This window comes from Bombina bombina, chromosome 1 (assembly GCF_027579735.1).
Source record: "Bombina bombina isolate aBomBom1 chromosome 1, aBomBom1.pri, whole genome shotgun sequence".
In the NCBI taxonomy this organism is placed as follows: Eukaryota; Metazoa; Chordata; class Amphibia; order Anura; family Bombinatoridae; genus Bombina; species Bombina bombina.
This window is the reverse complement of record NC_069499.1, coordinates 339,343,493-339,369,434: the sequence shown is the minus strand read 5'-3', so window position 1 is coordinate 339,369,434 and position 25,942 is coordinate 339,343,493. Positions and strand designations below refer to the sequence as shown.

The window sequence follows — 25,942 nt, the reverse complement described above, 5'->3', positions numbered from 1 at the left end:
TAACCAATTGGCTTTTTTCCTGTTGGAAACCCTTTGTTAAAAAGCATATCAAGGTATGCAAAGGAGCAGCTGGTGATTGATGGCTGCACATCTATATGTCTCTTGTCATTGGCTTATGTACTCAGCTAACTCCCAGTAGTGCATTTCTGTTCCTTCAAAGGATCATGAACCAACTTTGATCAAATAAATTGGGAGGAAGTTTAGCACTGCATGCTCAATCTTAATCATGAGCAAAATGTTCGGGTTTCGTGTCTAAGACTCAGCTGATATGTTATTCTATAGCAATACAGAAATGTCTTGTAATTGCAATTTGTTTGTCTCTTTAATGCCAGACACCTGCTGCAATTTCACAATGGTGGAGTTAAACTATGACCTACAGAAAGTCACAGTATAAATATAAAAGAAAATTGTTTATTCGGTCAAGTAAAGGGACAGTATACGCCTAGAGTATTCTATTAAATATTTAGTTATGTATAATGATACAACTTAAAATATACTTTTTATATATATATATATATAGTCCATTTTCATGTAATTTAGCTCTGAGAAATGAGAATTAGAAATCCACAATATACCACCCTGCTGACTTAAGGCTACATATCTTCCCCTAACTGGCTTTGACAACATGCAAAACACTTGATAATATAGTTGTGACTAGCCTTACTGTCTATGTGCATTTATTGGGAGTATCATAACCAGTTCCTCACCAGCCTCTATACTCACTGTACATACATTCCTTGGAAATGTGGCAAAAATAGAGATTACACTACACAGTAGATGTTTCTGGTAGAATGAGTAAGGACACCATTAATTAAAATATTTTATTTAAATAAAAAAGTAAACAATTGTAAAAGTACAAATCAGTATTGCACGTGCCCAGTGATTGTTTTAAGAAAATCTCGGGCCACAAAAGCAGCACTACATAGAAAAAAGCCTCATAGTCCTCCATACATAGTCAGGTGTAGGTCCTTAAGCTGTTACAGGCATTGTGTCAGACATGAATAGGAGCCATTTATCACCTTTCAATAAACCCAAATGTATTGCTTCTCTTTGGATACAACTGTTCCAGGGCACTCTGGATTTCACAGCTGGTTATTGCTTTTCTTGTGTTGAAGTGAGAGAGTCTGGCAGCTTCTGAGCCAACTTTAGCTAAATCATTAGCTTTTAGGGTCCCTTTCAGGAAGTCCACAGCCCACTGGTATTTAGTCATATCTGGGTGTCCCTAAGATAAGAAATGTCTGTATTACTAACTTACATGTGTTAAAGGGAAAACCACATTTTAGTCTGTTTGCAAGACAAACTAGAATACCTTTAACAAGCAATTTAGAACCATTAATAGCATAAAATAGTGTTCTTCCTGGAGTGGCTTATATTGTATAGACTTATGAACAGTCTTATAAGTGTGACCAATGGGGGGAAAAAAAAAAAAAAATAGTATACATACATACATACACACTTTGCTTGTCCACAAACTTCCACATTGCTGGACACAATTATAAATATCTGTTTCAATTGACTTAGAATTTTGTGTGTATATATATATATTTACACTTAAGTAGCTTAAAGGGACATGGAACATGTGATATAAAATGTTATATATTGAACTGTACAATTTACTCTCATTACCTGTAATTTCACACTGAAGATTGTGTAGTTTCCAAGCCTAACCCTGCCAAAATAGTCTCTTCTTGGTCTCAGATACAGGACTCTCAAACAATAGTTTTGTTTATAAACATTATATTGTCTACTCCAGAACAATCTAGAGAGGCTCAGTAGCTCTAGATTGGTGGCTGCAGAGATGTCTTGTGCAATTGGCTCACCCATGTGATTTGCCATTTCTTCAACAAATGATATTTTAAAAATGAAGCAAAATTAGAATGTTTAAAATTGTATTCCCTACCTGAATTATGAAAGAAAATGTTGGGTTTAGTGTCCCTTTAAGTTACGAACTAAAAATTGTGCCCTGTTTCCTTAAGAACAAATTAAACATTCTACCTACTTGCTTTATATTCCTGTACAGATGCTTGGCGTGTCCCTTCTTAGCTTTTCCAATGACACCCAGAGTCCTCTTGTGCAGGAAGGTACTGCCACTCTTAGTTACAACAGTCTGTTTCATGTTGGATGCTGTGGGAAGAAGATGGGTTAATAATGAACTATAGGGAAAGTCTGGAGCCCTTGAGTCAAATCAGTATATGCTGATTATTTAGTTCTGCTCACAATGAGAAAGACATTAAACACTTTGAGATGAAGGTATATTATAATCTATACTGAAATTATGAACTTTTTCTGTTCCTATTAAAGTGCAGAACATTTAAAATCCACTCAGCCATTGACTAAACTAGTGACTTATTTCTAACTGTCCCTAATTGGCCACAGCAGAGAAGGTAACTAAGTTATTATGTGGCAACTTCGGTTTTTATAAATTGAAACTTTACTTATTTTGTCAATATTTAAGCAACTAATGAAATAAAAAAAACCTACACATGTTATTCTTAGAAAAATCTTTTCTTTCAATCCTTTATTCTATCTAGCAGTTAGTGTTTAATATCTCTTTAACAAGTTATGTTACCCTGAAAATGTTATCCCCACAAGATACTGGTTTAAGGAGACTTCTAAAACACTGTTACAAAATCAGCTTTCCTACTGAACCATAAAGCATTACACTAACCACTCAATGCTCTGAACACTACCACAATGGAAATGTTAAGGCTGCTAATGGAGTTTATATCTACAGACCAGGTATTGGCTAATCAGCCATCATAAGCCGCAGCTGTCATTAAATCAGTATATAAATGTAACTACTAATGGCACCTTTTGGCAGGTGGTTCTTTGTGATTATTTTACCTTATATTGGTTTGCAAACTGGTTTATTTTTATTTATTTAAAACAATAAGGAAGACAAAAGACTCTACAAATTATACAATAGTTACTGGGGGAAACACTTTATTTTACAATCTGATACATTTTGTTACAACAAATCATCTTCATTTTTGCAGTCTAGTTTAGTACATTCAGCCTTTTTCTGTGACACCTATTTCCCATTAAGTCCAGTGGGAGTAAAGCAATAAACTGTCAGATTAACATAAAAGTGATGAACTAAATAAGAGCATAAGAGTAAATATTAAGTGCAGATTTTAGATGTGAAAAATAAAGGAAAAAAGGGTAATGAAAAGAGCAGATAAATAAGGGAGCCTGGAGCATTGTTAACAAGTTTTGGCAAATAAAGGAGATCTATGGAAATAAATGAGGGTTGGCAACTCTAACCTCACTTGTAAAAGGCAAAGGTCACAATTAAACTTTCAGGATTCAGAGCATGCAATTTTAAACAACAATCCAGTTTACATTTATTATCTAACTCGCTTCATTCCTTTGTTATCTTTTATTTAAAAGCATACCTAAGTAGACTCAGGAGTAGCAATGTATTCCTGGAAATGAAGCGGCTAATTGGTGGCTGCAAGTACACTTTAGTTTAAAATGATGAAGCTGAGACAATACTGTGTCTCTAATGGGAAACATACCCATTAGAGACACAGTATTGTCTCAGCTTTGTTTTCCACTCACTCACACTCACTTTATCTTACCTTACTCCTTTATTTCATCAGATTTACGCCACACACATATATCCATTCACTTAGATCTCAATTAGTGTTGATCAGGACAATTCCATAGTACGCTATTACCTATGTTACTCTATACTCATTATTAAGTTGTATAAATTAAATAACCATTTCTTTAGTTCCTTTTTATTTCTGATAGGAATTATTACCAATTTTGGATACCTTAGACACATAATGGATAGAAGGGCACTCGAAACATTACTGTGTAACATTTATATACACTATGTTTGGTCGAATATTAAAGGGACACTGAACCCAATTTTTTTTCTTCCGGGATTCAGATAGTGCATGAAATTTTAAGCAACTTTCTAATTTACTCCTATTAGCAAATTTTCTTCATTCTCTTGGTATCTTTATTTGAAATGCAAGAATGTAAGTTTAGATGCCGGCCCATTTTTGGTGAACAACCTGGGTTGTTCTTGCTGATTGATGGATAAATTCATCCACCAATAAAAAAGAGCTGTCCAGAGTAGTGAACCAAAAAAAGCTTAGATGCATTATTTTACAAATAAAGATAGCAAGAGAACAAAGAAAAATTTATAACAGGAGTAAATTAGAAAGTTGCTTAAAATTGCATGCTCTGAGTCACAAAAGAAAAAATGTGGGTTCAGTGTCCCTTTAAAACCCAGGAATAGTGAAACAAAGATGGCATGAGCTAGAATCACTAACTAGTGTGTAGGCAAGAGAGGTACTATGAACATATGTGTTAATATGTATCAGAACCACTTACATGATTGTAGGGATCCCTATAGGTTTTTACTTAATAATTAAAACAGTGAATTTACGCTAATATGTTATTTAGCATTAATGGGACACTGAACCCAATTTTCTTCTTTCGTAAAAGTCTTCTTCTTTGTAAGCTGAAACGCGTAAGCCGCTTTGTGCTACACCACTTGTATGCTTGTATGTACGTTCCTGTGTGAGTTGCAGCACCCCCTAGAATTTTGATGTTTTAACTTATTGTTAATACATTTTTTTACTTTTTTTTTTTTTTGGCTAATCTTTTGTTGTTTTGAGCATTGGATATCCACCAGCTGATTGGAATATCATGGGAAGTATTTACATACTGCAGTGAGGTTCGGAGCAGGTGCTTTCCATGGTAACCATATGTTGATAGGAGGAGTCAAGATCCACACAGACGCCACCCATACCGGAGACACTTGAAGTTGGCAGATACACTGTCTGTGTCCAGACAACACCGGTAAGAGGGTTATAGGGCCAGTGGCATCCCCTAGCACCTCACAATCTGGTTGAAGACTTTTTGATTTAAGGACCATTCTCCCCAGATGAAGTCACTGGCAACTTCGAAAGTCTGAGTCCAAATTGTTGACTTTTAACATGAATAGCTGAGATCACAGTCTGATTATCTCTACCCACCTGATAATACAAGGCACCTCCAGCAGCACCAAGGAACTGCAAATGTCACCCTGATGATAGACACAATCCACTGCCATGGCTTAGTCCAGTTGAAAAAAAAATATTCCTGAGTAGATCAACTCTTGAGAGCCTTGTATATTGCTCCAAAGTTCCAGAAAGTTGATAGGTTACCTCACCTCCTGAGAAGACCCACCTCCTTGTGCCCTCAGAGACCCCCAGACAACCCCTAAACCTAGTAGGCTGGCTTCAGTCAAAATTACTGTCCAGTACGGCTATCTGAAAGAAGATTCCTGAATTGGGATTTGTAGATAGGTTTCCTGAAAGGCTATGGCCTCAACTGACTCTGCACTAGAAGGAATCTTGGAGTTTGGAAATAAATTTAGGAACTTCAGATCTAGAATAGGTTTAAATATTCCCTCTTTTTTTCTGAACCCGAAATAGGTAAGAGTAAAAAACCCTGCCCTATTCATCCAAGGAAACTAGTCAAATTACTCCACTCCCTTTTAGATCCACCTTAGAATTAAAAAGGTCTCATGACAAACAAAATAAAATAAATCTTTCTCAAAACTCATTCTGTATCCTTGTTATACCAGTTCTAGGACAGTTCTAGCAATCTTCCCCCCACAGGAAGAGAATCCTGTTGGGGGAGATACCTAAAAAAAAATTGAGGAGTGACCTTCTTGGTCAAGTCTAGGGGGATCCAGCAGCTTGACTGGAGGAGAGCGTTTTTGAGATCAGAAGTGCTGAAATGATTGAAAACTACCAAAACGCAGCAGAGATAGAAGTCTGCTTTTAGAGGCAATGCCTACATACCTAGAATTAAGATGTAAAGCATATCCAGCTAAAACAGTCATAGTAGAACTTTTTAATATTAATGTGAACCATTTCCATGTCACAAATATAGCTATTAGCAATCTTAATCTGCTTAACATGTTCCTGGTTCTTTTCCAAAGTTCATTTACAGATGTTACTGCAGAGAGGTTATTGCACCAAACAATAATGGCCGCTGCCACATAGTGATATCCTCTAATGGAATATTAGTATGCCTTTGATTATAGCTCTGTCCACCTTAGTTTACCAGACATTCAAATTAGAGGATAGTAAAGGAAATAGCCTTAAACTTTGTGGAAGGAACAAAGTGGGGGGACTTGACAATAGCTCCAACAGCAATTCAGGTTTAGGTAAAGCAGTAAGTACACTGTTTAGGAACAGACTTAGAAAAATCTATCCAGCACCTTAGATTTAGGAAGGTTACTGAGAAGGCAGAGGGCCAGTCAGAATCCATAATTCCCTTTTAAGCTTTAGGGAAACTATACAAGTCACTGTACATAAGTTATCATCAGGAGAATTGTTTGTGACGAGATAGCCTCATCTGTAGGCATACATCTGCACTTTACAACAAATTAGTGGAACAAGATTAGTTCCACTAGAAAGTATGCACTTCTAGCACTCTGCTGCCCAGACTTGGGGCTAGTACTACACAGAAAACATAAAATATAACTTTTATTATGATTTTTAAAAATGTATTTAGAACAACAACATTCATACATTAAAATTCCAAATGCGAAGTAGAACCTAGGGTTAGAGTGATCACATTTGGAATTTTAATGTATGAATGTTGTTGTTCTAAATACATTTTTAAAAATCATAATAAAAGTTATATTTTATGTTTTCTGTGTAGTACTAGCCCCAAGTCTGGGCAGCAGAGTGTTAGAAGTGCATACTTTCTAGTGGAACTAATCTTGTTCCACTAATTTGTTGTATATTCCATTTTTATGCACAAGCACCAACCCACAAAATTAATATAAGAATATAACTGAAAGAATATACTGGAGGACATCCAGTTTTCACTATTCTGATTATCTAACCAAGTGGGGATTGCCTACAATAGTGCCATTGCTAACTTGTTTTCTGTATACATCTGCACTTTGCTTGAAGAGGCTGATTTGAGAAATATGTAACCAGTTTTCACTGTTTCTGTCAAAATACACAGAAACACATTAATATATGCCCCTTTTTACACAGAAATAGCAAAGAATGTTCCAAAAAGGCTCAGGAAAAACATAATTTATGTAAGAACTTACCTGATAAATTCATTTCTTTCATATTAGCAAGAGTCCATGAGCTAGTGACGTATGGGATATACATTCCTACCAGGAGGGGCAAAGTTTCCCAAACCTTAAAATGCCTATAAATACACCCCTCACCACACCCACAATTCAGTTTAACGAATAGCCAAGAAGTGGGGTGATAAGAAAAAAGTGCGAAAGCATATAAAATAAGGAATTGGAATAATTGTGCTTTATACAAAAAAATCATAACCACCACAAAAAAGGGCGGGCCTCATGGACTCTTGCTAATATGAAAGAAATGAATTTATCAGGTAAGTTCTTACATAAATTATGTTTTCTTTCATGTAATTAGCAAGAGTCCATGAGCTAGTGACGTATAGGATAATGACTACCCAAGATGTGGATCTTTCCACGCAAGAGTCACTAGAGAGGGAGGGATAAAATAAAGACAGCCAATTCCTGCTGAAAATAATCCACACCCAAAATAAAGTTTAATGAAAACATAAGCAGAAGATTCAAACTGAAACCACTGCCTGAAGTACTTTTCTACCAAAAACTGCTTCAGAAAAAGAAAACACATCAAAAATGGTAGAATTTAGTAAAAGTATGCAAAGAGGACCAAGTTGCTGCTTTGCAAATCTGATCAACCGAAACTTCATTCCTAAACGCCCAGGAAGTAGAAACTGACCTAGTAGAATGAGCTGTAATCCTTCGAGGCGGAGTTTTACCCGACTCGACATAGGCATGATGAAATAAAGATTTCAACCAAGATGCCAAAGAAATGGCAGAAGCTTTCTGTCCTTTTCTAGAACCGGAAAATATGACAAATAGACTAGAAGTCTTTCGGAAAGACTTAGTAGCTTCAACATAATAATACAAAGCTCTAACAGCATCCAAAGAATGCAATGATTTCTCCTTAGAATTCATAGGATTAGGACATAATGAAGGAACCACAATTTCTCTACTAATGTTGTTAGAATTCACAACCTTAGGTAAAAAATTCAAAAGAAGTTTGCAGCACCGCCTTATCCTGATAAAAAATATGAAAAGGAGACTCACAAGAAAGAGCAGATAATTCAGAGACTCTTCTGGCAGAAGAGATGGCCAAAAGAAACAAAACTTTCCAAGAAAGTAATTTAATGACCAAAGAATACATGGGTTCAAAAGGAAGAGCTTGAAGAGCCCCCAGAACCAAATTCAAACTCCAAGGAGGAGAAATTGACTTAATGACAGGTTTTATACGAACCAAAGCTTGTACAAAACAATGAATATCAGGAAGAGTAGCAATCTTTCTGTGAAAAAGAACAGAAAGAGCAGAGATTTGTCTATTCAAGGAACTTGCGGACAAACCTTTATCTAAACCATCCTGAAGAAACTGTAAATTTCTCGGTATTCAAAAAGAATGCCAAGAAAAATGATGAGAAAGACACTAAGAAATATAAGTCTTCCAGACTCAATAATATATCTCTCTAGATACAGATTTACGAGCCTGTCACATAGTATTAATCACAGAGTCAGAGAAACCTCTTTGACCAAGAATCAAGCGTTCAAACTCCATACCTTAAAATTTAAGGATTTGAGATCCTGATGGAAGAAAGGACCTTGTGACAGAAAGTCTGGTCTGAACGGAAGAGTCCACAGCTGGCAAGAGGCCATCCGGACAAGATCCGCATACAAAAACCTGTGAGGCCATGCTGGAGCTACCAGCAGGACAAACGAGCATTCCTTTAGAATCTTGGAGAATACTCTTGGAAGAAGAACTAGAGGCGGAAAGATATAGGCAGGATGATACTTCCAAGGAAGTGATAATGCATCCACTGCCTCCGCCCGAGGATCCCGGGATCTGGACAGATACCAGGGAAGTTTCTTGTTTAGATGAGAAGCCATCAGATCTATTTCTGGGAGTTCCCACATTTGAACAATCTGAAGAAATACCTCTGGGTGAAGAGACCATTCGCCCGGATGCAACGTTTGGCGACTGACATAATCCGCTTCCCAATTGTCTATACCTGGGATATGAACCGCAGAGATTAGACAGGAGCTGGATTCCGCCCAAACCAAAATTCGAGATACTTCTTTCACAGCCAGAGGACTGTGAGTCCCTCCTTGATGATTGATGTATGCCACAGTTGTGACATTGTCTATCTGAAAACAAATGAACAACTCTCTCTTCAGAAGAGGCCAAGACTGAAGAGCTCTGAAAATTGCACGGAGTTCCAAAATATTGATCGGTAATCTCACCTCCTGAGATTCCCAAACCCCTTGTGCCGTCAGAGACCCCCACACAGCTCCCCAACCTGTAAGACTTGCATCTGTTGAGATTATAGTCCAGGTCGGAAGAACAAAGAAGCCCCCTGAACTAAACGATGGTGATCTGTCCACCACGTCAGAGAGTGTCGTATAATCGGTTTAAAGATATTAATTGAGATATCTTTGTGTAATCCCTGCACCATTGGTTCAGCATACAGAGCTGAAGAGGTCGCATGTGAAAACGAGCAAAGGAGATCGCATCCGATGCGGCAGTCCTAAGACCTAAAATTTCCATGCATAAGGCTACCAAAGGGAATGATTGTGACTGAAGGTTTTGACAAGCTGATATCAATGCTAAACTTCTCTTGTCTGACAAGAACAGAGTCATAGACACTGAATCTATCTGGAAACCTAAAAAGGTTACCCTTGTCTGAGGAATCAATGAACTTTTTGGTAAATTGATCCTCCAACCATGATCTTGAAGAAACAACACAAGTCGATTCGTATGCGATTCTGCGAAAATGTGAAGACTGAGCAAGTACCAAGATATTGTTCAAAATAAGGAAATACCAAAACCCTGTTCTCTGATTACAGACAGAAGGGCACCGAGAACCTTTGAAAAAATTCTTGGAGCTGATGCTAGGCCAAACGGTAGAGCCACAAAACTGGTAATGCTTGTCTAAAAAGAGAATCTCAGAAACTAAAAGTGATCTGGATGAATCGGAATATGCAGATATGCATCCTGTAAATCTATTGTAGACATATAATGCCCTTGCTAAACAAAAGGCAGGATAGTCCTACAGTTACCATCTTGAATGTTGGTATCCTTACATAACGATTCAATATTGATAGATCCGGAACTGGTCTGAAGGAATTGACCTTCTTTGGTACAATGAAGAGATAGAATAAAACCCCAGCCCCTGTTCCAGAACTGGAACTGGCATAATTACTCCAGCCAACTCTAGATCTGAAACACATTTCAGAAATGCTTGAGCCTCTGCTGGGTTTACTGGGACACGGGAAGGAAAAAAATCTCTTTGCAGGAGGCCTTAACTTGAAGCCAATTCTGTACCCTTCTGAAACAATGTTCTGAAACCAGACATTGTGAACGGAATTGATCCAAATTTCTTTGAAAAGAACGTAAACTGCCCCATACTAGCTGAGCTGGAATGAGGGCCGCACCTTCATGAGGACTTAGGAGCTGGCTTTGGGTTTCTATAGGCTTGGATATATTCCAAAGTGAAGAAGGTTTCCAAACTGATACCGCTCCTGAGGATGAAGGATCAGGCTTTTGTTCCTTGTTGTGATGAAAGGAACGAAAACAATTATTAGACCTAAATTTACCTCAGATTTTTTATCCTGTGGTAAAGTTCCCTTCCTTCCAGTAACAGTTGAGATAAAAGAATCCAACTGAGAACCGAATAATTTATTACCCTGGAAAGAAAAGGATAGCAAAGCAGACTTAGAAGACATATCAGCATTCCAAGTTTTAAGCCATAAAGCTCTTCTAGCTAAAATAGCTAGAGACATATACCTGACATCAACTCAAATGATATCAAAGATGGTATCACAAATAAAATTATTAGCATGTTATAGAATAATAATAATGCTATAAAATTATGATCTGTTACTTGTTGCGCTAAATCTTCTAACCAAAAAGTTGAAGCTGCAGCAACATCCGCTAAAAATATAGCAGGAGTAGAGACAGCCCCATTAACCTTAGGGATTTTGTCCCAAAAACTCTAATCTGTCAGATGGCACAGGATATAATTGCTTAAAACGTTTTAAAAGGAGTAAATGAATTACCCAAATTATTCCATTCCCTGGAAATTACTTCAGAAATAGCATCAGGGACAGGAAACACTTCTGGAATAACTACAGGAGATTTAAAAACCTTATTTAAACGTTTAGTTTTAGTATCAAGAGGACCAGAATCCTCTATTTCTAATGCAATTAATACTTCTTTAAATAAAGAACGAATAAATTCCATCTTGAACAAATACAAAGATTTATCAGCATCAACCTCTGAGACAGAAACCTCTGAACCAGAAGAACCATTATCAGAATCAGAATGATGATGTTCATTTAAAAATTCATCTGAAAAAAGAGAAGTTTTAAAAGACTTTTATGTATACTAGAAGGAGAAATAACAGACATAGCCTTCTTAATGGATTTAGAAACAAAATCTCTTATGTTATCAGGAACACTCTGAGTATTAGATGTTGACGGAACAGCAACAGGTAATGTAACAGTACTAAAGGAAATTTTATCTGCATTAACAAGTTTGTCATAATATTTAATACAAACAACAGCTGAAGGAACAGATACCAAAAGTGATACACTTAGCTTTGGTAGCTCCAGCACCGGGCAGTGATTTTCCTGAAGTATCTTCTGACTCAGTTGCAACGTGGAACATCTTGCGATATGTAATAGAAAAAACAACATATAAAGCAAAATTGATCAAATTCCTTAAATGACAGTTTCAGGAATGGGAAAAAATGCCAGTGAACAAGCTTCTAGCAACCAGAAGCAATAAATAATGAGACTTAAATAATGTGGAGACAAAAGCGACGCCCATATTTTTTTAGCGCCAAATAAGACGCCCACATTATTTGGCGCCTAAATGCTTTTGGCGCCAAAAATGACGCCACGTCCGGAACGCCGACATTTTTGGCGCAAAAGAACGTCAAAAATGACGCAACTTCCGGCGACACGTATGACGCCGGAAACAGAAAAGATTTTTTGCGCCAAAAAAGTCCGCGCCAAGAATGACGCAATAAAATGAAGCATTTTCAGCCCCCGCGAGCCTAACAGCCCACAGGGAAAAAAGTCCAATTTTTAAGGTAAGAAAAATAATTGATTCAAGTGCATTATCCCAAATATGAAACTGACTGTCTGAAAATAAGGAATGTTGAACATCCTGAGTCAAGGCAAATAAATGTTTGAATACATATATTTAGAATTTTATTAAAAAAGTGCCCAACCATAGCTTAGAGTGTCACAGAAAATAAGATTTACTTACCCCAGGACACTCATCTACATGTTTGTAGAAAGCCAAACCAGTACGGAAACGAAAATCAGCAGAGGTAATGGTATATATATATAAGAGTATATCGTCGATCTGAAAAGGGAGGTAAGAGATGAATCTCTACGACCGATAACAGAGAACCTATGAAATAGACCCCGTAGAAGGAGATCACTGCATTCAAAATAGGCAATACTCTCCTCACATCCCTCTGACATTCACTGCACGCTGAGAGGAAAACCAGGCTCCAACCTGCTGCGGAGCGCATATCAACGTAGAATCTAGCACAAACTTACTTCACCACCTCCATAGGAGGCAAAGTTTGTAAAACTGAATTGTGGGTGTGGTGAGGGGGTGTATTTATAGGCATTTTAAGGTTTGGGAAACTTTGCCCCTCCTGGTAGGAATGTATATCCCATACGTCACTAGCTCATGGACTCTTGCTAATTACATGAAAGAAACAGATTTCCAGTAGCTAATATGGTTACTAAGCATGTGCATTCATGTGATTCATTGTACTACGAATGCTATGGCCGCCAGCAGCAGCATTCATCTCTTTTTTAACCGGGTTTCTTCTTGCGAAAGTGAAACACACAAAAGATCTGACAGCCATTTTTAGGATTTGTATTACAATGAATCACATGAATGCACCTCCATAATGGTCAACGCTTTAAGAAGGAGTGGATCACCCATAGTGCTGTGCAAATTGCAAGCCTTCCTGTTCAATCTTAAGCACTTACTGCTCTTACCTGCACTAACTTGCATCATAGCAACAGCAGATTGCATTCAGTAGAAGGCCCATTCCAAGCATCTGAAAGAGCAATACACTGCAGACCAGGGGGATTGGCAGATAATGTCACCTGGGGGCCCGTGACATCTAAAACTGGGAGATTTGACACTGCCCCGCTGAACTCTCTGTTGACCCCTATGTCCAGGAGGCATTTTTCGTGGGGGGGGGGGGGGGAATGGGTATTGTTAAAGAACCACTACCAAACAATGTGAAGAAAAGAACTCTTCAAGTTTCACCTTCTCTATGCTGGAGGCAAAAACATAACTGAGAAAGTTGAATGGTGGGAGATGGGGTGGAGCAAAGCTCTGTAATGTAGTGGTGTTTTTGCCTCCATCTGGGATAGAACTGAAACAACTAATCAATATAATTTACTATAAAAATAGTTGTCAACAAATTTCATTATCGATTAGTCTGCGATTAGTTGGTTTTCACAGAGCCCCAGCTGCTTCACTCCGATGAGCTCCTGCACATGGTATTGTGTTTTATGGTTATGTCTTTAGCCTAAAGGATGCTTACTTTTCACTTTTTCAAGACAGTATAAGTTTCTTTTTAAAGGACCAGTAAATACAGCAGATTTGCATAATCAACAAATGCATGGTAACAAGACAAAGCAATAGCACTTAGTCTGAATTTTAAATGAGAAGTAGATTTTTTTTCAGACAAATTTCAAAGTTGTGACTAGTTCCGCTCTCACTGCATCATGTGACAGCCACGAGCAAATCACAAATGCATATACGTATATTCAGTGGCATTTGCATCAGTGTAATAACACCCAGCACTATATAATCACACAGTAGTGACACTGGCTCATGGGTATAGCCAGAGGAGGGCTAATTATAGAATCAGTGGTATCTGCATCAGTATAATAACACCCAGCACTATATAATGACACAGTAGTGACACTGGCACATGGGTATAGCCAGAGGAGGGCTAATTATAGAATCAGTGGTATCTGCATCAGTATAATAACACCCAGCACTATATAATGACACAGTAGTGACACTAGCACATGGGTATAGCCAGAGGAGGGCTGGTTATAGGATCAATGGTATCTGCATCAGTGTAATAACACCCAGCACTATATAATCACACAGTAGTGACACTGGCACATGGGTATAACCAGAGGAGGGCTGGTTATAGGATCAGTGGTATCTGCATCAGTGTAATAACACCCAGCACTATATAATGACACAGTAGTGACACTGGCACATGGGTATAGCCAGAGGAGGGCTGGTTATAGGATCAATGGTATCTGCATCAGTATAATAAAACCGAGCACTATATAATGACACAGTAGTGACACTGGCTCATGGGTATAGCCAGAGGAGTGCTGGTTATAGGATCAGTGGTATCTGCATCAGTATAATAAAACCGAGCACTATATAATGACACAGTAGTGACACTGGCTCATGGGTATAGCCAGAGGAGGGCTGGTTATAGGATCAATGGTATCTGCATCAGTATAATAAAACCGAGCACTATATAATGACACAGTAGTGACACTGGCTCATGGGTATAGCCAGAGGAGTGCTGGTTATAGGATCAGTGGTATCTGCATCAGTATAATAACACCCAGCACTATATAATGACACAGTAGTGACACTGGCTCATGGGTATAGCCAGAGCAGGGCTGGTTATAGGATCAGTAGTATCTGCATCAGTATAATAACACCAAGCACTATATGACACAGTAGTGACACTGGCTCATGGGTATAGCCAGAGCAGGGCTGGTTATAGGATCAGTGGTATCTGCATCAGTATAATAACACCCAGCACTATATAATGACACAGTAGTGACACTGGCTCATGGGTATAGCCAGAGCAGGGCTGGTTATAGGATCAGTAGTATCTGCATCAGTATAATAACACCAAGCACTATATGACACAGTAGTGACACTGGCTCATGGGTATAACCAGAGGAGGGCTGGTTATAGGATCAGTGGTATCTGCATCAGTATAATAAAACCGAGCACTATATAATGACACAGTAGTGACATTGGCTCATGGGTATAGCCAGAGGAGGGCTGGTTATAGGATCAGTGGTATCCGCATCAGTATAATAACACCAAGCACTATAAAAATAATGTTTTTAATTTTAAATGTACCTTGGTGTCCTTCACTAAGGTCTGTACTTTGGAAAATGTCCACCACATCCTTTATCTGTGCCTGTCCCTGTGGCCTGCACATTTTGAAAGATTTTATAAAAGTTTAGTGACACGCAGTGGGCGGACTAATAGTAAGGTAGGAGGTACTAGCATGGGTGGCACAGATTATTTTTTTTTAAAGTTTAAAACAGCACAGGCTGTTAGAAGACAAGGCAGAATGGAAGAAGCAGTGTTGCTAGTAGGCTTCTCTCATCTTCCTGCAAAAATATATGAGTGCGGGAGAGATCCCCAACAACAGTAGGATGATCCTAGTTGTATTTTAACCCCTTAATGACCACAGCACTTTTCCATTTTCTGTCCGTTTGGGACCAAGGCTATTTTTAGATTTTTGAGGTGTTTGTGTTTAGCTGTAATTTTCCTCTTATTCATTTACTGTACCCACACATATTATATACCGTTTTTCTCGCCATTAAATGGACTTTCTAAAGATACCATTATTTTCATCATATCTTATAATTTACTATAAAAATTTTTATAAAATATGAGGAAAAAATGGAAAAAAACACACTTTTTCTAACTTTGACCCCCAAAATCTGTTACACATCTACAACCACAAAAAACACCCATGCTAAATAGTTTCTAAATTTTGTCCTGATTTTAGAAATACCAAATGTTTACATGTTCTTTGCTTTTTTTGTAAACTATAGGGCCATAAATACAAGTAGCACTTTGCTATTTCCAAACCATTTCTTTTCAAAATTAGCGCTAGTTACATTAGAACACTAATATCTTTCAGGAATCCCTGAATATCCCTTGACATGTATATATTTATTTTTAGTAGACAACCCAAAGTATTGATCTAGGCCCATTTTGGTATATTTCATGCCACCATTTCACCGCCAAATGCGATCAAATACAAAAAATCGTTCACTTTTCACAAACTTTTGGTTTCTAACTTAAAGTGAAGGTAAAGTTTTCATGTTTTCAAGACATTAATGCATCATTGGCTAACATAATAAGCTATTCGCTAAATTTATTCCATTTTATATCACTTATTTCTATTTTTTTTTACTATAGTAAGCTGCCTACCGTTAGCGTGTAAACTCCACCCCACCTCAGCTTCTGTATTTTTTAGGCTGTTACGTATAGAGCGGTCCCACCCGCTCTATGCGCATCTCCAAAGCTCGTACACGACGATCGAAAGCATTGCGCATGCGCAAACCTCCGATTTCTATGACCAATGCGCATGGCTGTTCTGAGACTGCGTTTGGTGCGAGCCGTTCAGTGTCCCTGGGGGTGTGTTTGCGATGTCCAATCAGCTTGCTGGAATTGCTGACAGGCTAAGCGAGTGATGTGCAGGATAGCCTGAGACAGAGTCAGCTGAGAGCGGAGTTACCGTTATCGGATGTGGCAACTTGTATTTGACTGGTCTCTTGGACGTATTTGAGCAATGCCTTCCTAGCGAGGTGAGTGCTGCAGTGGTACCTCTGGAGCCGGTATGAGACCGGGTGAGTCCTTGGATGATCGCCAGGAAACAGTTATCGTGAGCTGTGCACACAGACGTTAGTTTGTAGAAGTCCGTGTAAGAATTAGTTAGTAAGGCTTCAATCTGAAGGTCTTGTGAGTAGCACAATTTCAGGATAAGTAAAGTGAAATTAAAGTACAGCACCCAACCCTGACAGCAACATAGCGCTGAAGGAACAACTATACAGTGTTCATTCAGTGCTATGTTGTGCGATTGAGAGATCAGCATATTTTTTTTTGACCGGACACGTTTGTAACAATATTTGCTGTAGGTGGTCTGAATTAAAGCTACTGCGCATGCGCGAACGGGAGCGCGCGCTGGAGTACAAGATGTTGAATAGGACAGTAGCGCATGCGCTTTTTGAATAGTAGACGGGTGACGTAGATCCACGGCCACCTAACGGCCAGAATTTCAGTTGGTAGTTTGAAGAACGTGATCAAGAGGGGAAAAAAAAAAAAAAAAAAGGGTTGATTGTTATCAGCTTAAAATATAGCTTTTATACGGCTATAACTTTATTTCTAAGATCATTTCATACAGGTTGATGAATGAAACTCATATTTATTTGTAACATATAATTGAATTCTATTTCAGTATATAGGTAAGTTTACCTTCACTTTAAATTATTTACAAACAGCTTGTGCAATTATGGCATAAATGGTTGTAAATTCTTCTCTGGGATCCCCTTTGTTCAGAAATAGCAGACATATATGACTTTGGCGTTGCTTTTTGGTAATTAGAAGGCCGCTAAATGCCACTGCGCACCACACGTGTATTATGCCCAGCAGTGAAGGGGTTAATTAGGGAGCATGTAGGGAGCTTTTTGGGATAGTTTTAGCTTTAGTGTAGTGTAGTAGACAACCCCAAGTATTGATCTAGGCCAATTTTGGTATATTTTATGCCACCATTTCACCGCCAAATGCGATCAAATTAAAAAAAAAGTTAAATTTTTCTCAATTTTAGGTTTCTCACTGAAATTATTTACAAACAGCTTGTGCAATTATGGCACAAATGGTTGTAAATGCTTCTCTGGGATCTCCTTTGTTCAGAAATAGCAGACATATATGGCTTTGGCATTGCTTTTTGGTAATTAGAAGGCCTCTAAATGCCGCTGCGCATCACACGTGTATTATGGCTAGCAGTGAAGGGGTTAATTATGTAGCTTGTAGGGAGCTTGCAGGGTTAATTTTATCTTTAGTGTAGAGCTCAGCCTCCCACCTGAAACATCAGACCCCCTGATCCCTCCCAAACAGCTCTCTTCCCTCCCCCACCCCACAATTGTCCACGCCATCTTAAGTACTGGCAGAAACTCTGCAAGTACTAAAATAAAAGGTATTTGGCCCTTTTTTAAAAAAAAAAAAAAAGCATATTTACATATGCTGATGTGTATGATCCCCCCTTAGACCCCAACCTCACTGATCCCCCACCTAACAGCTCTCTAACCCTTGCCCTCTGCCTTAATGGGCGCCATCTTGGGTACTGGCAGCTGTCTGCCAGTACCCAGTTTTGCAAAAAATGTGCCTTTTTTAAAAAAAAATAGCCCTTTTCTGTAGTGTAGCTCCCCCCCCCCCCACCAAGACCAACCCACAACCCCTTCCTGATCCCTTAGATTATATTTTAAATATTTAAAATGTCTTATGTTTTATTTACTTTTAACTTTGATTTTCTGTAGTGTAGCGGTTCCCACCCGCTCCCGCCCCATGCACGCGCCCGCCCACCAACCCCCATGCACACGCGCACCCCTGTGGGTCCCGCCCCCCTCCACACACAGCATCGATGGCCGCCCACCCGCCTCCCACGTAAGCTCCCACCCACCTCCCACGTAAGCTCCCACCCACCAACGACACAGAGTGGCTCTCTCTGCATCGGATGGCCAAGGGGGGTTATTGCAGGGTGCCTCCATATCGAGGCATCACTGCAATAACCGGAAAGCAGCTGGAAGCGAGCAGGATCGCTTCCAGCTGCTTTCCAGACCAAGGACGTACGCCACACGTCCTCGGTCATTAACTGCATTTTTTTTTTTTGAGGACGTGTGGCGTACGTCCTTGGTCGTTAAGGGGTTAAACAAGGAGGCTCCTATATAAGTGAAAAATCTATTTAAAAATATTGAAATGCAAATGGATTATATTTGCATACTGTGTATTACCTGCTGATATATGCATACTGGGCATTCACAGTCCCCCAGATAAACTGTACATGTATATGTGAGAATATATACACACACGAATATACGTATGGTGCTGCACACAGAAAAAAACAATTGCATGCAAGGAAAAAAAAAAAAATTAGAGGGAACATTGGGTCAGAGATTGTTTAAAGAGGACAGATTGGGAATGTTGAGTGCTTTATAGGTTAGGCTTCAAATCTTTAATTCTGTGTATGGGGGACCAGAGCAGGGCAACTGCTTACACATGCTCAGTAGGTGCATATAAAATGATTGTGCACATTTAGATAATGTAAGTAAATTGGAAAGTTGTTTAAATTGTGTGCACTGAATCGAGAGTTTAATTTGAATTGTGTTCCTTTAAAGGAACAGTAAAGCCAAATTAATGGTTAATGTTTCAGGTAGAACATGTAATTATAAACAGCTTTTTAATTTACTACTATTATCAAATGTGGGTCGTTTGCTATCCTTAGTTGAAGAGCATATGTACTAGGCTCAGGAACAGCATTCCACTACTGCTAGCTGCCGATTGGTGGCTATGCGTGTATACATTGCTGCTCCTAGGATTACTCAACGAAAGAAACCAAGAAAAACTTGACATTTTAAAAATCAGGTTTGGATTTTAAGCAATATTTTACAGAGACTTTAATTGATAAGTTCTAATATAAATGTTCTGTACTATAACTATGCCATCCTAACACCCTGCATTCCAGCAAGCCACTTCAAAATTAATTGTGAGAGCCAACAGATTTAACTGGCCCATTATGGATTGTAAAGGAGCTAGGCGGCAGCTAGGGAGACCAGAGAGGATAAAGTTGCAGTAGTCGAGGCAGGAAAGGATGAGAGTAAATTAAAATCTTTGTCTCGTGTAAGGAAATGTCTAATTTTAGCGGTTTTTAAAAGGTGGAAGCAGCAGGCTTTAGCCAAGGACTGAATGTGAGGATTGAAAGATCCCCAAGACATCGGGCATGTGAGGTTGGGGTAATAATGGAGTTGTCAACAGTTATAGACATGGGGGGTGGAGATTTTGGAAGGGGGAAATTAAGGAGCTCAGTTTTGGAGAGATTTATCTTGAGGTAGTGAGAGGACATCCAAGATGAGAGACAGTGACACGGGTTAGCAAGGAAGGAGATAGTTCTGGTGCAGAGAGGTAGATTTTGGTATCGTCGACAAATGATAGTGAAACCCGTGGAACTTTTTTTTTTAAGTAACCTAATGAGGACGTGTAGATTGAGAAGGGGACCAAGGGCAGAGCCTTGCGGTACCCCCAACAGAAAGCGGTAACTGGGCAGAGGCTACACTAAAGGTACGGTTAGACAGATAGGAAGAGAACCATGAGAGATGCCGAAGGATATGGAGCAAAACAGGGTGGTCGACAGTATCAAAGGAGGATAAGTAGGTCATTGGTAACCTTAACAATTGCTGTTTCTGTTGAGTGAAGGGGGGGGCAAAATCCAGGATTGCAGTAGGTCAAGGAGGGAGTTTAATGTAAGGAAATGGGATAGACGTGCATATAGTAGCTTTTCAAGAAGCTTTGAGGCAAGAGGTAGTAGGGAAATAGGGCAGTAGTTGGATGGGGAAGTTAGATTGAGAGGTTTTTTGAGAATAGGTGTGACTAATGCATATTAAAGAGAAGTGGGAACTATACCAGTGCTGAGGGAAAGGTTGAATATGTGAGTATAGGGGTAAGAGTAGAAGAGAGGGAGGGGGAGAGGATAGTATACTCTAACAGGGGCAAAAAAGAGCTACATTTATGGCTGTGTGTGTTTTGGAAGATTGTGAGCTTTTAAGGGGGGTGGGAGACCGGTAGTATGTTGAGAGCTGATTTCAGTTCTGATGGTGTCAATTTTGTTGTTGAAGTAGCTGGCAGAAAAGTTGTGGTGGGCGGAGAATCACGTAGTATATGATCGATCTTCTTACCCGATACCATTCTGATGTAAAAAGTGTATACATAATTATAAAGGAGAGATAATGGGTGAATACTACATGGAAATTACTCATTTATTCCTAAAATAAAAACAGAGGTTAAATGATTAATGATTTTGTATTTGGAAAGTGATCAGACAAGTCTAAAACATTTTTACTGCAATTGTTTTTCCAGTAGCTAAACTTTACTCACCCCTTGCCTAATTTGGATGAGCCAATCTAGCCGACGATAGCCCGTCATAACTTAACATAAAAATGAATGTTGCCATTCTTATCTGGTAAAGCCACAATTTTCTGGTTACTCTTTTGAAACGGTACATTCTTGTTTATTACATTGATAACAGAAACCCATGTGACAATTTTACTTTACACCAATAGTGTAACTTGCTACATGTTTAAACCCCCCTCTCCCAAAAAAAAAAGTTGAGCTAATAAACCCACTTGTGAGGACAAAGGGAGGAATGCTAGAATGGCCCTGGGAATGACCCAGACGATGTGCTTGGATGCACTGTTATCTCTACAAAGATGTCAAACGGCCTTGATTTGTGCTGGGCTATGAGGCTCGGTTACTGTTATCTGAAGTTATGTATTTCTGTAATAATGACTCCCTAACACTCCTTTCTACCAATTATATTTTAAATGAGCTTCTTTGTTCTTGCAGAAATACTTTGTAAGATGATGTAGTTATGAACACGTCACTGTTTAACCCCCATATGCTGTAATTATTGCCTCATTCATCTTCTAATAAACAGAACAGCTTTAAGACTGACATGCTGCATGTGTGATTCCTGTTCCCGAGATCTCGTCAGGTGTCAATTCGGCTCCAGGTGAAGGTGTAGGATAAGGCCAAGTGCTGACTGACAACCCCCCCTCTGAAAATAACACCTAACACTGACCTACCAATCTTGTTCTATGCTGGGCTCATAGTTCAAAATAGAGATGTTGAACCTGCCATAAGCATATATTATGTACATTTCAAAAGGAGTTAAGAGGCTGTGTGCTTTACTTCTGTATGAGGAAATGATGTCTGCATTTCAATGAAAAGAATGACTTCAGTAGATTAATAGAATTTTATTTATAAAAAAACAAAACAAAAAAACAAACAACTTAAATTCACATAAAACCAGTTTGAAACAAATGAAATAGTTGGACAGCCAGTCTTATACCAAGAAACAAGGCCCATTGGAGAATATATTTTGGTCCACTGCACCTAAGGGGGGGTTTGAGGGAGAGAAAAAAAAAAAAGTTAAGCAACATTTATTTTCCATTAAATCAACACAATTAGCATGAGTTGTTAGGTCAGTTTTAATTTCGCTTCAAGGTTTTTTTCCATCATGCCTCCTATACAGAGAGAAAACTGCTAGGAGGCACTGTAATTCGGCCTTTTTTGTCATCATTCCCAGCACACTACACAAGACATATGCACAGAGGTTTGTTACTTACAAGTCAAAGCAAGTCCTGCAGACGCTTACTCCTCTTGAGAATTGCCGCTCCAAAATTGTAACAATTTAGATCTGTTTAAAGAGACATTAAACTGCTAATCACAACTATAACAGCATGGTCACTAGACAACATGCTATTTTTCCTCCTTTGCTGCAGCTCTCTTCAAAACTGGCCTACAATGTTTAACCTCTTAAAGGGATACTGAACCCATTTTTTCCTCATGATTCAGATAGAGCGAGCATTTTTAAGCAACTTTCTAATTTACTCCTATTATCAATTTTCAGCATTCTCTTGGTATCTTTATTTGAAAAAGCAGGAATTTAAGCTTAGGAGCCAGCCCATCTTTAGTTCAGCACCCGGGTAGCGAATGCTGATTGGTAGCTAAAATGTAGCCAACAAGAAGGTGGGCTGGCTCCTAAGCTTATGTTCCTGCTTTTTCAAATAAAGAAACTAAGAATGAAGAAAAATAGTATAGAAAGAATCTCAAACTATATTCATTATGTTATGATTTAGGAACACCTCAAGTCTAGGTTTCAAAGTAATTAATAGCAAACAAACCAAATACTATAGCGATGGAATTACTGTTTTAATGGTAACATTTGCCTTGACAAAATTACACTAAAGTGTATATTTGGAGTGCTGGAAAATAAAAAATTGTGTGCATCAAGTGAGCATACAAGCATAAGTGATTGTATATATACACAGTCAAACGTGACTGTTACTACACTGTAGCTGGATAGTCACATGTCATGCACTGCTGCAAGAAAAGAGGTTCCAAGATGGCCCCAGTATGAAGAGTAAGCAACTATAACTTTAAATTGTTAAAAATGGGAGAACTGCTTTGAAGACAGCTACACGCACAGGAGGAAACATAGCATTGATAACTAACCATGCTATTGTAATTGTATCCAACAGCTAAACGTCCTTTTAAGTACTGCAACGTGTAGTACCTGAAAAACAAATTATGTACAAGTTTTAGATAACCATTTGGCTTAACAGCTGATTAACAGTTTAAAATTCTGTGCCTAAGTAACAAAAACGCACATATACGACTGGTTTAAAAAGAAGTCTCCACACTAGTTGGTGAGGTTTCTGCAGATTTATTTCCCACACTATCACTCAAAATAAGACAAGATGCCAGGGTCAGTTGTGTTTTCGCTTCAAGGGGATTTGTCATTATGCCTTCCTGTAGAGAATAGACTGCTCAGAAAAGCACTGCAATTCGGCCTTTTATGTCATCATTCCCAGGCATTTAAAAACAAAAACAACCCCTCCAAATTAAACTAAAATTATTAAATAAATAGATAAAGAATGAGGTAATAAAGCACTGCAACACAAAGGGACAGTAAATGCCTTGTAACATAATCAGCCAGTCTTAAAGGGATACTAAACCTTTTCTTCCCCTTTCATGATTCAGATAGAGCATGCAATGTAATTTTAGGAGCCAGACCATTCTTGTTTAGGCACCCTGGGTAGTGATTGTTGATTGGTAGCCAAGTGTAGCCACCAATTGCTACCCACAGTGCTTAACCAAAAATGGGCCAGCTCCTAAAATTACGTTCCTGCTTATTTAAATAAAGATACCAAAAGAACAAAGAACAATTAATAGGAGTTAAATTAGAAAGTTGCATGCTCCATCTGAATGGAAAAAAAAATATAAGTTTAGTATCCCTTTAACATTTTAAAACAAACATCTTTCTCTGCATTTTTTTATACCCAAACGCCACTCACATTTGCATTTAGGAGTAGCAAAATTAGGCTTTAGACTACCAGGGTAACAACTGTGTTAGTATGAACTATATCTATATGCAGTTTGATTAAAGCCAATTAGAGACTTATCGCCTTCAGAAGTCGGCATGGTCCATTTCAAGTCTTGTGAATAAGAAAATTGCTAAATTTTCAGAGCCAATATTACATGAAAATCGGGGGTTGGGGATAAACATATTGCAAAGTTGTTTCATTGCACATAAAAATCTCAAGGTGTTAAATGTGCCTTTAAAGTCATTGTAAGGTTTAATGAATTAATGCCCAGTATCTAAAAATAATCAACAGGGGCACTTTCATTCATTAAAAACTTTACAAAAGAAGCTTCATTTTAAGATATTTGCCACTGAATTATGGTAAACATACTGCCGTTCCTCAGCCCGCATCTCCTACCTTTTAGCAGATCAATGACGAATCCGGCTTCCACCAATCATCGCCTGTCCACGAGCTGGACTCCAGATGGGGCACGCAACGATTGGAGGAAGTCAGATTAGTCATGGATCATCTATGATGGGCGGAGGAACGGCAGTAGGTTTACCATAACTTAGTGGTATTTTTTTTTTTTTTTTTAAATGAAGCATCTTTTGTAAAGTTGAATGAATTAAAATTAAAGTGCCCCTGTTTATGATTTTTTAGATACTGAGCATTCATTAAACTTTACAATCACTACATTCTAGATTTCTAACAGCTTTGTAGAATTACCATACTATAAAAAAAAAAAAAGAGAAAAGTATTTTTTTTTTTGTTTAATTCCCTCCAACAGACTTTCAAAACTATGCTTAAACATTTTTCTATAAAGTCATGACACATTTTGCTTGACTTTCCATGATCAATGTTAAAAGCTAGACTTAAAATTCCAGCAACCATTAGATAGAATTGTATTGCTGGCACCTACCATTTTGGATTATTTATTCCTACTATTAAAAGTTAGGAAGTTACATTTTACAAGACATGGAATGAGGAAACACGCAACTGATAAAGATGTAGCTATATACACTAAGGAGGCGTAAAACATGCATCTTAGCTGTACAAACCCTTGTTAATTTTGTGGTGAACTACTGAAAGTCTGTTAAGGGAAGAACATACTCAAAACTCTATTGCGCCACTTGCTGGCATTCACCAACAGCATGGCGGGCCGGTGTTCTGAATTGGAGTTCTCGACAGAACACCGGACCAAAAGTAAGCCTTTTCAATCTAAGACTATTTAGATGCTGTACTTTAAATTTCAATAAGCGTTATGGCACATTGTAATGAAGAAAAATTAAAGACTGTTGTACCCCGACGCATGGCGGTATCACGCTGAGACACTGCAGATTGTTGCAGCCCATAACGAGATAAAGTAGCCAACAGCTTAGCAAGGAGTAAACTATTTGCTAGAAACGTCAGTTAACATAAAATAGTATTATTACTAGCCACAAAAATAATTGATTCTGTATTTTAAAAACAGAATAACCGAGTAGCATACAATTAAAGGAAGCAGAAACTAATACCATATAAATAAACACATGTAATCACTCACCAGTCTATCATGCAGGTCGCCATTTTACAACAGCTGCGTCACGTGGTTAAGGATGAATAATGTTTCGCTATATATAGGGTTGGGCGAGCTCATTTGTCTTATAGCCCAATAAAACTAATATATACGCGATGGTTCATATTGTGTTCGTTTTAAGATACCGCAAAACTATGAATCCATAGAAATACTGTTGAACTTTTATGCAAACCTGGCTCACCTAACACCACCCGCCCAAAAACAATGGTTTCGGCCATCTGATTCAAGCGGAAGTTCACGCGTTTGTACTGTGTACATTATACCATCATTCGCTACAGACCAGAAGCTACAACAGTACAAACGCGTGAACTTCCGCTTAGTAGAATCAGATGGCC

General features: G+C 38.4%; 1 protein-coding gene and 1 non-coding gene across 5 annotated transcripts; both read right to left on the bottom strand.

Annotated features, from left to right (window-relative positions):
* Window positions 1-807: 807 nt before the first annotated feature.
* LOC128645273 (histone H2B.3) lies at window positions 808-25,926 on the bottom strand. 4 transcript variants are annotated; one of them, XR_008400094.1, is made up of 4 exons: window positions 25,575-25,887; window positions 22,292-23,241; window positions 2,000-2,124; window positions 808-1,222 (listed from the first exon to the last, which is right to left on the bottom strand). XR_008400094.1 is itself a non-coding variant. In XM_053698129.1 (3 exons), exons 1-3 carry the CDS (start codon window positions 25,823-25,825, stop codon window positions 1,016-1,018), a joined length of 369 nt encoding a protein of 122 aa, XP_053554104.1. In that variant the 5' UTR covers window positions 25,826-25,926; the 3' UTR covers window positions 808-1,015. The 4 variants fall into 4 exon arrangements, 1 of the variants encoding a protein (XP_053554104.1); XR_008400096.1 differs by lacking the exons at window positions 808-1,222; window positions 2,000-2,124 and adding an exon at window positions 21,900-22,058 and having other exon boundaries at window positions 22,292-22,362; window positions 23,181-23,241; window positions 25,575-25,924; XM_053698129.1 differs by lacking the exon at window positions 22,292-23,241 and having other exon boundaries at window positions 25,789-25,926.
* On the bottom strand, window positions 23,428-23,541 carry LOC128646129 (small nucleolar RNA SNORD89). Its single transcript, XR_008400201.1, has one exon. It is a non-coding gene; the product is annotated as a small nucleolar RNA SNORD89 (small nucleolar RNA).
* Window positions 25,927-25,942: the final 16 nt, after the last annotated feature.

Bases quoted from the DNA above. Each gene is read 5' to 3' on its own strand.
- LOC128645273 (XM_053698129.1), bottom strand. From the start codon at position 25,825: ATGGCCGAAACCATTGTTTTTGGGCGGGTGGTGTTAG. The intron at 2,125-25,788 runs GTGAGCCAGGTT...TTCTTCCCACAG, and splicing joins TTTTGGGCGGGTGGTGTTAG to CATCCAACATGAAACAGACT. The intron at 1,223-1,999 runs GTAGGTAGAATG...TTCTTATCTTAG, and splicing joins TGTACAGGAATATAAAGCAA to GGACACCCAGATATGACTAA.